Source organism: Cavia porcellus, unplaced genomic scaffold (genome assembly GCF_034190915.1).
Source record: "Cavia porcellus strain 051 isolate PalLab524CR breed Dunkin Hartley unplaced genomic scaffold, mCavPor4.1 scaffold_16, whole genome shotgun sequence".
Classification (NCBI taxonomy): domain Eukaryota; kingdom Metazoa; phylum Chordata; class Mammalia; order Rodentia; family Caviidae; genus Cavia; species Cavia porcellus.
The window spans coordinates 2240190-2254350 of record NW_026947499.1 but is presented as its reverse complement, the minus strand read 5'-3'; the positions used below and the strand labels follow the sequence as shown (position 1 = coordinate 2254350).

At 58.0% G+C, this 14161-nt stretch overlaps 1 protein-coding gene across 1 annotated transcript in view; it reads left to right on the top strand.

Annotated features, from left to right (window-relative positions):
• Positions 1-14161, top strand: part of Tmem132c (transmembrane protein 132C) — a 230680-nt gene that overhangs the window by 198501 nt on the left and 18018 nt on the right. Inside the window, exon 4 of the mRNA XM_013150245.3 lies at positions 2704-2887. Within this exon, the coding sequence (XP_013005699.2) occupies positions 2704-2887 (184 nt within the window). The remainder of the gene's footprint in view (positions 1-2703; positions 2888-14161) is intronic.

Genomic DNA, 14161 nt, shown 5'->3' with positions numbered 1-14161 from the left:
TCCAACTTGGAGATGGATTCTAATTCTCCCACCCTGGACCCTGGAGGAAGCTGGCTGGCTCATGAGTGGGTGTCTGGGCTGGCTGAGCACTGTGGCATGTTGGAATCGGCACCCTCGGGGTCCCCCCTCCATCCACCATTGAAGGTGTAGCAGATTCCAGTGGATCCTGAGTGCTGCGACGGGAGGGCCTCTGTGTAAACGAGAGCCTCAGCCGTGGTCCTGCTGTGGGCCACAGGAGGAAAAGGAGGAGAAGGAGAAGGAGGTGCAGGGCTCCTGCCCCCAGCCCTCCTCCCTTGGCCAGGGGAAGGCTGGTCACCAGAGAGGACACCTGCTTGGTTTCCAGAGGGCATCTGTGGCAATTGGGTCCTTGCCACCTGCGTGTGCGATGGTTGAGTAGTTGACCGGAGACCCCAGCATCCAGTCAGGAGCCAGATAGTTAAGGAGGTACCGGACCTGGCATTTGTGCTGGGAGAACAGGATGGAACCCCGGGGATGAGGGGAGGCACCCCAAGCAGAGCTGAGCCCCAGCTCATGAGAGCTTTGGCTGTTGTGCCCCAGCACTGGCCTCCCAGTGCAGACACTCCTGACCCTGGAGCCTCGTCTCCCGAGAGCAGAAATGCACTCTCATAGTTAGCAGCCTGTGGATGGGCAGCCCAGGCCTTGCCTCAGTTTCCCCTTCTGGGAGGCTCCCTGGTGTCTCAGAAACCTTGGTCCTCCGGGCCCCACCTCAGGCTCAGAAAGCTTCAGGGAGAGTTCTGGGTTCCTGGGCTGGGTTATTCCTGCCAGGCTTGGCTCCGATCACCTGCTGCTGAGAAAGTCCCAGGTCGGATAATGAATTACCCAGCCAAAGGCAGGGCTCTGCCCCACTGTCCACATCGGTACCGGCCCACAGAAAGCTGTTTTTAAGCTTGCCCGAGTGTGATGGGAAACTGCTTTGCTTTGCCTGGGAATAGGTGGCCTTCCTGGGAGAAGCCAGCAAGAGATGGGGCCACCATGGGGGCCCCACCTGCAGGGGCACAAAGGGGCACCCCAGGTACCTTAGCCAGGTCCTCCAGCTCCCAGGACACCGGCCCACCTTACAAAGCCAGCTTTGGGCCAACAGCATCATCTGTGTGTTATTTCCAATTTATTCTGACAGCTGCTGCCAGCCCGGCCACCTCCTCCTCTCTGCCCAGCAAATGCCAGGGGCTTCCCCCGCACAGGTCTGGAGAGGACCCCAGCACTCGCGGGTGCCACGCTGCCGGGTGCGATTACTCATGCTCTGGCCCACAAGGGCAGCTGCAGACAAAATGCAAACAAGCAGACTGGGCTGTGCTCTGATACAGTGTGACTTCCCCAGGCAGCGTGCTGTCCCCTGCCCTCTCTCAGTGTCTTGAGATATGAGGCGGCCAGCAGCCACCAAGGTGGGGCCTGTGGGTCTTGGCCCTGAGCAGTGCCGGGGCTTTGCATCGGGCTGCCTGTGCCCTTCAGTACCTGGGAGGCCATGGGCAGCTGCTTTTGCTTCCTGGGATTTCATTTCTTCATCCAAAAGCTGAAAAGTCTGGGCCACCCTTCGCTCCCAAATCCACAGGGCTGCACTTGCAGAACCCAGGTCCGGGGCGCAGGGCTGTGTGGTGTTGGTCTGAGACTTAGGTGCAGACACCCGGTCCCACTCACTAAAGGTCCTGAGAAAGAGCTCTCACTGCAGGGCAGATGTGGTGCAGACACTTTCCAGGGACACCTGCCTCGGCCACCTGCCGGGGACACCTGCTGGGCTGGTGTGGTAACCTCCGGCCAGGAACAGTGCTCTCAGCTCCTGCAGAAGGCATCGGGGAACCACATGCATGCATGCACGGGCACACACACCAATCGCCTGGTACGAGGGCCTAACCCACACACAGCCGCTGCCAGAAACTAGGGTTCTCAGCTTGCCAGGGAATCCCCGAGCTCTTCACAGTGGCTGCCACCCCTGCCTCTGCAGCCAGCCTGCATCTAGCTGCATGGGAGGCTGGGCAGGGGGTGCATGCACCTTAGCACCCCAAGGAGAGGGGACCAGCTACCAGAGTCACATGCAGTGCCTGCCAATCGCTGTGAAGTTGGACCAAGAAGGGATCCTCATAGCTCAGAGGTCAGCCAGGTGCATGTTGTGTCAGGCAGATTGGACAAAGGCCTTGTCAGAAGAGCCAGTAAAGCTGGGCATGGTGGTGCATGGTTTGTAATCCCAGCATTCTGGGAGGCTGAGGCAGGAGGGTTACAATTCAAGCCCAACCCAGACAATGTAGCAACTTGGCAAACCCTGTTTCAAAACTGAAAATATTAAAAAGTTCATGAATAAAGATCTGGGGATGTAGCTCAGTGAGAAGGCCACGGGTGTGATCCCCAACACAAGAAGAAAGAACAAAAGAGGAGGAGGAGCAGAAGCAGGAGCAGAAGGAGAGGAGCGGGTAGGCTGATAGAAACTCACCCAAGGCCTCACGATGCCCACGCTGGTTCATGCTCAGTGCAAAGACCCCACCGGGATCCCTGGCTAGTGGGTGCTGAGTCCCAGCTGCTCCCTGGCTTGGCGACAGGCACTCACAGGGGCACCAGGCCCAGGGGCTCTGCACTCCTGCAGCTGCCCCAGAGGAGTCTCAGGCTGTTCATCTGCCTTGACTGCCATCAGGGTGCAGGGCGAGGGTCTCCCCAGCGAGGTCACTCAGAGCCGCTTCCTGTGGTGTCTTCCAGAAGCAGCAGCTCGTTCAGCGAGGTGGCGCAGATGAACTTCGAGATCGCCAGCTTCAGCAGCCTGTCGGGGACGCAGCCCATCGCCTGGCAGGTGGAGTACCCGCGGAAGGGCGCCTCCGAGGTTGCCGTGTCGGAGATCTTCATCAGCCAGAAGGACCTGGTGGGCATCGTGCCCCTCGCCATGGTAAGGAGAGGCGTCAGCTGCCACGCCCGGTGCCCTTCCTTTCTACAGGGATGTTGGTGGTGGCTGTTCTTTATGTTTGTTTTCTTTTTTTAATTAAAAAAAAAAGATTAAGATAAAAGAGGGCATAACGACACAGGTCAGAACAAAACAATTTAAGCAACACAATGTTTCACCACAAGATAACCCGACATAACAGTAGCTACCACAGTGTCTCTTTCCTTGAAATATTTGAGTATAACTTCGTATACTATAGCATCAAACATAACACGACAGCGTAAAACCATTCAAGAGCATGAAAGTATTACGGGGTGTTCAGAACCAGAGCTCAGTCCAGGGTAGTTTAAAAATGTCTCCGTGCCGGTTGGGCTGGAAAGCAATTTCAGCCGCGTCCCCGACTCCTTGTTAGGGTGTAAACTCCGGCGGGCAGGGAGGATTTATAAATAACGGAGGGGGATGGCTGTAACAACTGTGCCCACGGTCCCCCCTTCTGATCCCCCTTCCCCGCCCTCCGGCTCCCGCCCTGCCCCTACGCAGGGCCCCCTCTGCTGGTCTCTGCATCTCTTTCTCTTCTGCTCTTGAATTCAGGGGCAGGAGCTGCAGCTTGCTTCCAGCTGTGGTCCCCCGCTGCACCCCAAAAGTGTTCCTTTCACGCCTCATCTCAGCCCTTGCTGGCTTCGGTGATTCTGTGGACACCACCGTGGCCTCTGCCATGTCCCCGTCCCCCAGAGCCACTGTCCCTGGCTTTCTCCTCTTAAGTCTCTCCGGATCTTCTGTTTCTTTTCAATAAGGAAACTTGGGGGCTGATTCTGTGTGTTAGTCAGCTGAGCAGGCTACACCAGCCACACAAAGAACCCAAAACCTCAGGGACTAAAGCAACCAGTTACCTCTGGATGCACTGGGTCACTTCGATGGCAGGGGCTCTGTGCCGTGCTGTCCCTGAGGGTCCTTCCGGCTCCTTCCCGTCTTTGCTGTGCCTGACAGTGACCACATCTTGGCCCCCTCTTCCCCAGGAAGACGGAGCTGGGTCAGCACGGGGCTGCCCGTCACCCTCATGTGCAAAAGCCCATGGGTCACCTGGAGTCTGATGTTACCGAATATCCACCAGCTTGGTTGTGATCGTGCTTTCCTTCCCTCTTGGAGACATTAGCAACGTGCCACAGCAGGACCTTGACAGTGAGCCCCTTGTCAGAATTCCGCTGCAATCTAGGGAATGGGTTTTTCTGGATTCTCTGGGTTTTAAACCCCTCCGAGCTGAAACTCTTAGAGACCCAAGGCAGTGAGTGCTCCGGGAACTCCAGTGAGCCTGCGTGGCCTATGGGGACTTTGATCTGCTGTGCAGCCTTGTTTAGGGGGCCGGCACGGGGTGTTCAGCAGCCTCCTGTGCATCCAGCCCCACACACCTTAGGTGCTCGGCGCCAGGGCAAACTGCTGATATTGCTACAGCTCTGTGACCCCCAATTAGCGTCTCCGGGTGGCCCCTAGAAGTGTCACACTCAGCAGGACCCCTCATGGACGCCTCATTGCTGGTCAGTCACACAGATCTCCCAGCTGATTCTGCAGAGCCCACTGGCGTAGCTCGGGGCACGCACCCGACCTGCAGCCAGAGAACTGCGAGTCCCTGCGGACCCAGGCCGGAAACCCGTCACCCTGGAACAGGTGCAGAAGCTCACAGGGAGCAGGTGGGGGTGGCGTGTCACCGGAAACTCAGCTGTCAGTGAAAGGGGGGCAGTGAACAGTGGTCAGACATAGGCAGCAGATGCCCAAGAAGAGGCTCCATCCCATGAGGATCGGCAGACACTTTGAGGCCAGACTTGTAGTGACCCCTGCAGCCCACAGGCCACATGTGAGCTACTGTGTGACCATGCCCCTCACAAGCTGGCCATGGTTCCCACATTCTTAAACATACCCGTTTAAATGGTCCTAAGCGACTGCTTACCATGCGTCCCACACCTGTCGGGTTGCAAACCCTAAAATGTTTACTCTCTGGCACCTCGGAGACGGGTGACCACACACAGGCTACCATCAGTTAGGGGATGCAAGTGCCTGGTTTCTATCCTACTCAGTTCAAGAGCATAAGACATTCAGACGCTTGGGAAAAACAGACCCCCTAGGAGGACCCAAGACCTCACTGGGCCCATGGGCAGCGCGAGCTCCTCCTTGAAGCCAGGACTGCTGTCCTGAAGGCAAGGGGAGGCCATTACTAAAGTCGCACTCAATCCCTTGTCTGCAAGCTGCTGGGGCGGGTGAATTTTACCCTGATCATCCCTGATCTTGCCGGAGATGTCTCTGCAGCCTGGCGTGCAGCTGGGGTTCGAGGCCTCGTGACATCAACGCTCTGCTTTCCTGGAATGTGCAACTCGGCCCCTGCTGTGCTGTGCGGAGCCGCTGAGCTGGAGACTGAACACATGTGTAGGGCTACAGCAAGGCCAGCCCAGAAAACACAGAGAGCAAAGCAAGCTTGTAAACCAGCTGCTCCAGCACCAAGAATGCAGGGGACCAGGGCTACCAGGAAAACAAGTTGCTGGGCAGAGGGGCTGAAATGCCATCATCTTTCCCAGTATATAAATAAAGGTGCTGCAGAGTTGAGCAGCTCCTTTCCTCCCAGCTCTGTCTCTTCTTTACCCGTCCTTCACCCCAAGAACCTCGGGAGCCGCCCTGGGTCACGGCACTGTGCAAAGCGTCAGGCAGCGTCCTCGGACACAGAGCAGCAGGTGGCAAGTGGGCAGCTTGGAGGGACTTCCGGTGTCCGGCTCGGGGTTTTCTGAGCATTTGGGGCCTCAAGTGCATTCCGAGGGGCCAGTTCTCCCCTGATATGAGAAGAAGGGAACCACGTCACACAGCCTTTCCTCATTCATGGCTTGTTCATGGTCTGTGATCGCAGCCCGTGTGAGGAGCTGGCGCGTGGACAGAACAAGCTTGGTTCTTTTCCGTCCCTCCCCACCCGCCCCCTCCCTCCCTCGTCTCCTGGTCCCCGTCCCCCTGGAGAAGGTCCTCTTCCCCGCCTCCCACCACCCACCTTCTGTTTTGGTTTTTGTTTATATTTTGGGCTTCCCTTCTGCACTGCTGGTGGGGGCGGATGAGCACAGCTGCTGCGGAAATCAGTGTGCAGATTCCTCGGAAGCCTGAGCCTGGGAATCCCATGCTACCCATCCGTACACCTTCCAGGTGTCTCCCCGGGAGAGTGATGGTCACCGCGTCACAGCGACCCATGCGCACCTGTGTTCAAAGCAGCGCCGGGCGTTACAGCTGCACCTGGGAGCCGCCCGTGCCTCTGCAGGGCTCTTAACCTCTTCTGGGATGTGCTGCAGCCAGCCAACAGCAGACAAATGCCCAACAGGAGTAACACAGCACAGCTTAATAGGAAGATGAGGAATTAAATTTAAAAGCAGAACTACAAGGAAGGCCCCTAACCCTAACCCTGTGCAGCCTGGGGCCGGCGGCGAGGCCTTGGAAAACTCGGTAAACTTCCCATGCCAGGCATGCCGCTGCTCATGGCGCAGAAGACGAGCTTCACAGAGGTCCCCGGGAAGCTCTTGCCTAACACCAGACCTCCGCAGCTTCCTCAGTCCTGGGCAGAGAAGCCAAGGGCACCGGCTACTGTCAGCCCCCTTCCCCAGAGCTTCAGGTCGCAAGCCACTGAGAAAGAGCAGGTGCCCAGGACGTACTGTCCACCCTCCCACGAGGCCACCCACCAAGGCAGAAGCCCCGCCGGCCTCTGCCCGGCTGCTGTGCCGCCCTCCACCGCGTCCCATCCGGGGCCACTGGGGCTTGGGGGAAAGACTCAGATGTGCAGGAGACAGGGAGATGGCCCCTGAGGATGGTGACCACACATGGAGGGACATCGAGGATGGCTGACCCCAGCTGTCACACCGGCTGGAATGGAGGCTTCACATGGCTCCTCCCACCTGGCGCACACAGAGGCAGCCTGGGCTCCTCTCCGTGCCCCCATCTCCTCCTCGTGCCAAGGGCCTGGGGCTGGAGCTGCACCCCAGGACCTGCCGTGTCCCTGACTTGGGTTCTCTAGCGTGGCGTCCAGCTGTGCTCATCACCTCCCTGAGGGGGCAGCATCCAGCTGGGATGGACTGACCACATGCCCCTGCCCGGTCCCTCTGCTGGCTTTTCCTCTCCGGGCCCCACTGAGGTCACCGCCTCCCTCACCTGCTGGGTACAGGAGCCCCATGTGGAGCCAGGGATGCAGTCACCACCCAGAGCTGCAGGGCTCGGCCTGCGGATGACAGACAGGGGGTGCTGCCTCTGGGCACCAGGAGGTCCCAGCTGCTTCGATGTCCTCTGTGCTGGAGACAGTGATAGGTGTGATGGTCCACACCAGTAATCCTGGCACTCGGGAGGCTGAGGCAGGAGCATCGTTGCAGGAGCATCGTTGCTCCCACCAAGCTGAGCTACAGTGAGCCCAAGGCCAGCCTGAACTACAATAGTGAGACTCTGTCTCAAAAAGACAAAAACTGTGGACAGGCTGGGGTGCAGTGTAGCTTATGCTGAGCACCCTTGGGTCCAATCCCGGTACAGCAGATCAGTACACAAACAAACAGTGGGAAATGGTGCTTTCGTGCAGTCTCAGGATCGCCTGGCCCAGCCCGTGAGCGCCTTCATGACCGGAAGCAGCAGCGACAGTGCGGCTGGGGAGAGGGGGGCTCAAGGTGAAGGGGAGATGTTTGTTCAGTTGAAAAATGACTCCTCACGCAGGATAATTGTGTCCTTGTCGCAGCTGGACGTTTACTCGGATTAAATTGAAAAACGGCCCTTCAGTCCAGCTAACTGGCCCCAAATTTTGCCTGAGAAGCAAATCCATGCTGTAAATGAATCTGGGCTCGAGAGGCGGCAGGCAGGGCCACAGTTTCATTGATGGATCATGCGGTAAAGGAGACCATCGGTCCCAGCTCCCAGCCCCAGCCACAAAGCTGACACTGGGCCCTGCGCCCATGTCGGGGCCCCCGGGAGGACAGGAGGGAGGCGGGCAGGCAGTCTGCAGGCTCAGGATGGTGGCTGAAGACAGCTGCGGACGGGGCAGGGGAAATGATGGAGAGAAGTTGTCCAGACGAGAGAGGGGCCAGCTGGAGACACACAGCTCGGAGCCCTGGGCCAGCGCTGACCTCACTGCCCCCTGGAGCCCACATCGCCCACAGCAAACACAGTTTCTGAAGGAAAGGAAGGGAATGTGGCCTGCGGGGGCAGGTGTGTGCCAGTGTCCCCAGACCTGGGTGTGGAGGTGGCCAAGGCTTGGAGCCGCCGTGTCTGTGCTCCTGCAGTGGGAACGAGCATTTCCAATCCTGTGGGGGTGGTCAGTGCCCATGGGGATCCCCTGGGAATCAGAAGGCAAGGGTTCTGCACCCTCAGGAAAGGGGTCTCCCAGGCAGCCCAAGGGGAGTGTGAATAACAAAGAGGTCCTTTCCGCTTGACCCCGGCCTCCCTCAGACCCTCAGCAGAGCCTGTTGTGCCAATGCTACCTCCTTTCATGGAGAGACCTTGTGCAGTACAGAGCCTGCCCAACTGTCCTGCCCAGTCCTGCAAACTGAGCAAAGCCCTCTTTCCTTACACAGCAGCAGATGCCATCTGTGTGTCCTCCTACAGGTTGGGTTTTAACATCAAACCGAGGACTCTGACCTCAGCTGTGCCGGTGCCACAGTGTGGCATGGCTCTCATGAATGGCCTGAGAGTCTCCATGTCCCTTCTCTGTCTTTCCTTGTGGAGGCACTGGGAGAGGCCAGGAGCATCAGCCGGTGAGTGTGGGAGCCGGGCCGTTGCTTCCTGGACCTTTCCTGCCCGCCCAGCAGCAGCGGTGCCAAAGTCCTCTTCCGTCCCCGAGGTGGGTCACCCACAAATGCGATCGCGATCAGGCTCCATGAAGTGTTTAGGGCTCCATGAAGTGTTGGGCCTCAGACCCACGCTCGCCTGGTGTGCAGGTTCTCATCCCGGGAGCCTTGCTGAGCTCCGCAGGCTGCAGGTCAAAAACTCCTGAACCTGGAGGAGAAGCGTCTGTGGGTTTCATCTCCGAGGACCTTAAGTGGCACCGAGTAGAAGGTGAATCAGCCCTGGTGTTTGCTCTTGGATTAATGTGAGAACTGCCGGCTGAAAGGAAACCTTTTTCGTTCCCTGTGGAGTTTTGTTGCAGAATAAAAGGGGCACCAGCGGCACATCCATTTATCTCACTGAACAGGGTTCGTGTTGTCTTCAGAAAGCACCTGGGGGCTCCTTCTCTAGGTGCTTTGTGGGGCCACCTGCCCCCAGGGGACAGCTGAGCCCGTCCAGCTCCACCAGCTCAGAGCAGCCCGCAGGTCTGACCTCAGGAACAGCGGGAAGCCTGGCAGCTTGCACTCCGGCTCCTGCCATCAGTGCCTAAGTCCCACCCTGGCCCAGCCCTGCTGCGGGCAGGAGCTTCCTTGCATTCACGAGCTGTGGCACAGACTCAAACTGAGGACAGAAGTCCCACTGCCACATAGGTACCCTGCAAGAGTCCCAGAGGCAAGGTCCAGGCACCCCACCCGCCCACTGTCAGCTCTGCTCGGTTCCCAGATAGGGGAGCTGCGCCATCCCCACCAGGCTCGCAGGGCAGCAAGAAACTCCTTCATCCACTCTTTTAAAAGAGCTTTCCTGGGGTTGGGGATTTAGCTCAGCAGCATAAGCGCCTGCCTTGCAAGCAGGCAGTCCTGAGTTCGATTCCCGGTACCGATAAAAAGGAAAAAGACAAAAAAAAAAAAGCTTTCTTGGGTCAGCCGGGCATGGTGATGTGCATCTGTAATCCCAGCAGCCAGAAGGCTGAGGCAGGACGATCTTGTCGAGTTGAAGGCCCACAGGACCTGCACAGTGAGACCCTGTCCCAATAAATCAAGAAGGCAGTTGACTAGGTTATAACTGAAGTGCCAGAGATGAGTCCAGGATGACAGGGACAGATGCAACTCCTGTCCAGTCCTGGAGGTGTCCACCAGCTTCCCAAGCACCGGCATGGACTGGGAGCCTAGCTCCCTCGGGGCGAGTCTTTGATGGGACACCAGGACGGCCCCGAGTGCTGTCTTTCTGCTACCTGGGGTCCTCCAGCGCGCTCCGCCCTGACACTCTGTGTCACCACATACCCGGCAGCGCGGCCAGCGACAGCCACAGCCAGAAATGCTGAGGAACCAGAGCCAGAACAACCCCTCCCTCCCCCAGGTCTGTGACCTCAGGCAGTTGCCCGATGATAGAAAGCAGATCACACAGTCCCTGCATGTGTGTGTGTGCACACGTGTGTGGGAGGCACTGCCTGTGAGAACCACCCTCCCGCCAAGGACCCAGCGCCTAACTGCAGGCATGATGCCCGTGGCGAATCCCCGACCCGACTCTCCGGGGTCCCCACATCCTGCGCCCATTTTGTGGCCCGGCCACCTCTGGGAACCACCTGTGCCTGTGAACATGGGGTGCTGATGTCTCCTCCACATCCCGCGTTTGCATCTGGGGCCGCACGTGGGACCATGTGGCAGCTGCGTTTCTGACTCACTCTCCCTCCTCCCGCTCCTCCTGTTCCTCCTCCTCCTCCCCCTGCCCCGCCCAGGTCCTCCCAGGCTTCCCTCCCACAAGCTTCCCTCACCCGCAGCCCCATGTGTCGGCCTCCTGAGCAACTACCCTGTGCCCCATGGTTTCCAGTTTCTGTTCAGCTCGGTTCCTTCCCTAAGTGCTCGGAGGGATAAAGTCACTCAGCGAGACCTTGCAGCCTGTTGTACTTAGGGGCTGCACGGAGAGGAATTACACACAGGACACAGAATTTATAACATTATTTATGATGGTCAGCCAGAGTTTGACACAAGAAAGTGCAGGAAATCTGTCCACGACACCAAAGACCTAGAATATTCAGCCAAAGGCCTGGATCCCACAGCAATGTCCTGCATGAGTCCAGAAGAAGACTCAGAACCCATAACAGTGTCTCCCACGAGTCCATCTGAAGGTCCAGAGCCCCGAGAAGGACTCACGCCAGTCTCTTTTATGGATCCGTGCTGGGACGGCCCAAAGATCAGCAGTGTAAGCTACAAAGTCTATGCCATCGGGCTGAAGGAGCTGTGCTGGTGGGATGAGGGTTCTATGCTGGAGCCGAGAAGACACACTCACAACAAAGACCAGGGCTGTCCTGAAAAGCACCACAGTCATCCTCAGCGACACAGAGACCTAAGCTCCTCCAACATAAGCACAGTAGAGTACATGCCAGGAAGCCAGTGTGACGAGTTCATCCTGGAGATTCAATAGCACACATCTTCCCCTCCAGAGCCAGGAAATCGATGCTCGAAGTAAGGACCAGAGCTCCCCTAAAGTGAACCACAGTCACCCTCACCAACAGGGTCCCGAGCTCCTCTGATGACCATGGTTGAATTCACACTGGGGAAGCCAGCATGACGAGCTCCTCCAGGAGAACCCACAACACCTGGCTTTCTTCTGCACGTCTCTATTTACCTGGCAACTTTCCTCAGGTGGAACATCCACGCTCAGCACCAGGCTGATTTAATCCAGCTGGTGTTAAGCTGACCATCGGTTTTTAATCCATAACAGCCCGTAAGGAGCCCCCGGGCTTGGGCTCGGACCTCGGCCTGGCCCCCTTCTCCTCACCCGTAACCACCCCAGGAGCAAGGGCTCTGCGGAGACCCCACAGTCCCAGGCTGCATCTTCTTCCTCCTTTTGCAGAACCCCACTAAGCCACCTTCACAGCCCTGCCTCTCAGGCCCTTGCTTGGTGCCTTGGCCAAGTACACAAAGGACATTTCCTCTCCATGACCCGGTTTCTCTGGAGCCTTCGTGGCTGGGTAGGAGCCGTGGGACTCTCAGTCAGCCAGAGAAAATGTCACCCAGATTGGGGGCCGGTTTTAACTGAGACTGTAAGATGAATTTCCTGCAGTGACACAGCCTCCTGCAGGCCCCTGCACAGCTCTCCACTCTGGTGAGGGTCTGACCTGGTCCTCTGTCCTCAGCTTCCCACGGGGTGCAGGGGGGAACGGGACACTGGGCCCCCTCCTGGGATGCCAGGGACCGAGGGCTGGGCTGTGCACGCCCCACCTCTTCCAGGACCCCTGCTGGCACCCTCTGTGCATAAAATGCTTCCATGCGTTTGGTCTTTGAAGCTCAAACCCTTCCTAGAGACATCGATAATCAGTCCTTGTGCTCCCCCAGTGTGTGTGTGACCCAAAGAGACCCAGGCGAGGAAGGGCCCCGTAGCAGGTGACACGGCTCCGGGAAACTGTGTCTGGGGTGCGGAGCCGTGAAGCCAAAGGCTGCCCCGTCTCCTTGAGTCCTGCCCTCAGCCACAGCTCACTGGGCTGAAGCTGCCCATCCAATGTCTTGTTCAGTCCTCGGCAGCCGCCTTAGTGGGGACACAGCCTGTCCTCTCTGGGGGTACAGGCAAGGGCCTGGGGCAGCCAGCAGAGCTGTGCGCCAGCCTCTGTCCTCTCTGAGATCACCTTCATCCCAGAGCCATCTACAGAGCCAGAGGAGGGGTGGTGGGTGACAGGGACGATGGTGCTGGCCATGGTGATAGTGGTGGGGGCAGGGACGGAGGCTGATGTCTCAGTCACCCTCCTGACAGTGAGGCACAGTCCCCAACGTTCACAACTAAGGCAGAGAGGCCTACGTTGGACCCAGCTTTTAGAGGTTTCGGTCCACAGTGAACCAGCTTGGAGGCAGAAACAGCAGGACCTAGAGAAACCAGAGGGGAGCTGCCCACACCACAGGGTCAGCAAGCAGAGGGAAGGGAGGAGCCAATGGGGGAGGCCCCTCCCAGGCCACGCCCCCAGGGACTGCCACTTCCGACCAGGCCCCGCCTCCTCACAGCAAGTCAGCTGTAGAGCTCTGGATTCCAGTCACCTCCACAAGCCCCGCCCCCGACACTGAGGCTTTGGGGGAGCATCTAGAGCTAAACCATAATAGTTACGATGACAGAGATGCCCACGGTGATGGTGATGGTGGTGATGGTGGTGGTGATATCTCTTAGAGTTACTAAACTTAGGTCCAATAAATACTAAGAAAGACAATGACATATTTGTCCCAAAACCATGTAACTGGTAAGTTGAAATCACTGACTTCTTTCCTTCCTCGTCCAGAAGCTCACTCTGAGCATCGCAGCCCAAGGTGGACAGCCACCAGCTCTCAGACATGAGGCCCTCACAGGGGCAGGCTGTGACCTCCCGGGAGGGTGACCAGTCAGCCATCCCGCCTTGCCTGGGCCTTCCAGTATGAAAGCTGGGCACCCAGGGGGGCCAGGTGAGCAGGACACTCTACCTCCCAAACTGACTCCGAGTTCACACACAGAACATCTGCAATCTATGCCGGCTTTGAAGGCCATCTTGTTGCTTTACCAGTGGACACGACATCTGGAGGACGTCTTCTGAATCTGGCTTGATGATGAATTTTGTCTTTCATCTGTATCTATCCATGGGGAGATTTCCCACAGATAAGCCTGGGCTCCTGGCTTCTCTTAAAAGACTCAGAAAGGCTGGCTGCAGCGCCCACCCATGCTGGCCATGCTGGGCCTGGCGTGCAAAGTGTCCCTCTGCAGGGATCACAATCAGAATAATGCGTGTGGGTAGAAGGTGTGTGGCACACAGGAGGTGCTCAGTAGCGCCTGCACCCTGTCAGCGGACAGCTCCTGCTTACTAACTGAGCCTCTCGAGCCCAGGGCAATGCAGTTATCTTTTAGCAATACAGCAAACACAAACCTCAAAACAACATCCTAAGTGCCAGGAATCATCACAAAAGGTCAGCCAGAGGTGATTCCCTCACAGGGAACTGGAGGACAGTAAATCTGGTTGGAGCCAGTGACCTGGCCTCGGGGTGTGTGCCCGCTGCCTTCCCTGCCACCTGGGCCCGCCGGACAGAGGCCAGGGGAGGCTTGGACCTCAAAGAACTCAGACGGCTCCCTCCCTTCATCCCCCAGGGGAAAAGGCAGGACTCAGTTTCCCTGGGCTTCCACGTGTCTGAGCGTCCTAACCCCATGCAGGACGAGGCATTTCTCCCTGGGTTACTGCTCCAGCTCCAAACCCTGCCTGTGAAGGGCGTACACTGAACCAGGGCCTCTTCCCTCCCTGCGGATTCCACTCACCAAGGCTGGGACAGTGCTGGAACCTTGAGGGGTCCTGCTGCCTTAGGGGGTGGGGGGTCACTCCCGGGCTCAGCACCCCACATCCCGGCACTCACATCTGTGTTTGTGGGGACAGGCAGCAGGTACTTACTCACAGGCTGGGCGGGAAAGAACCCTAACTTTATGAGGAAACAGGAGATCGGGGTGTCAAGTACTTCTGAGTATATG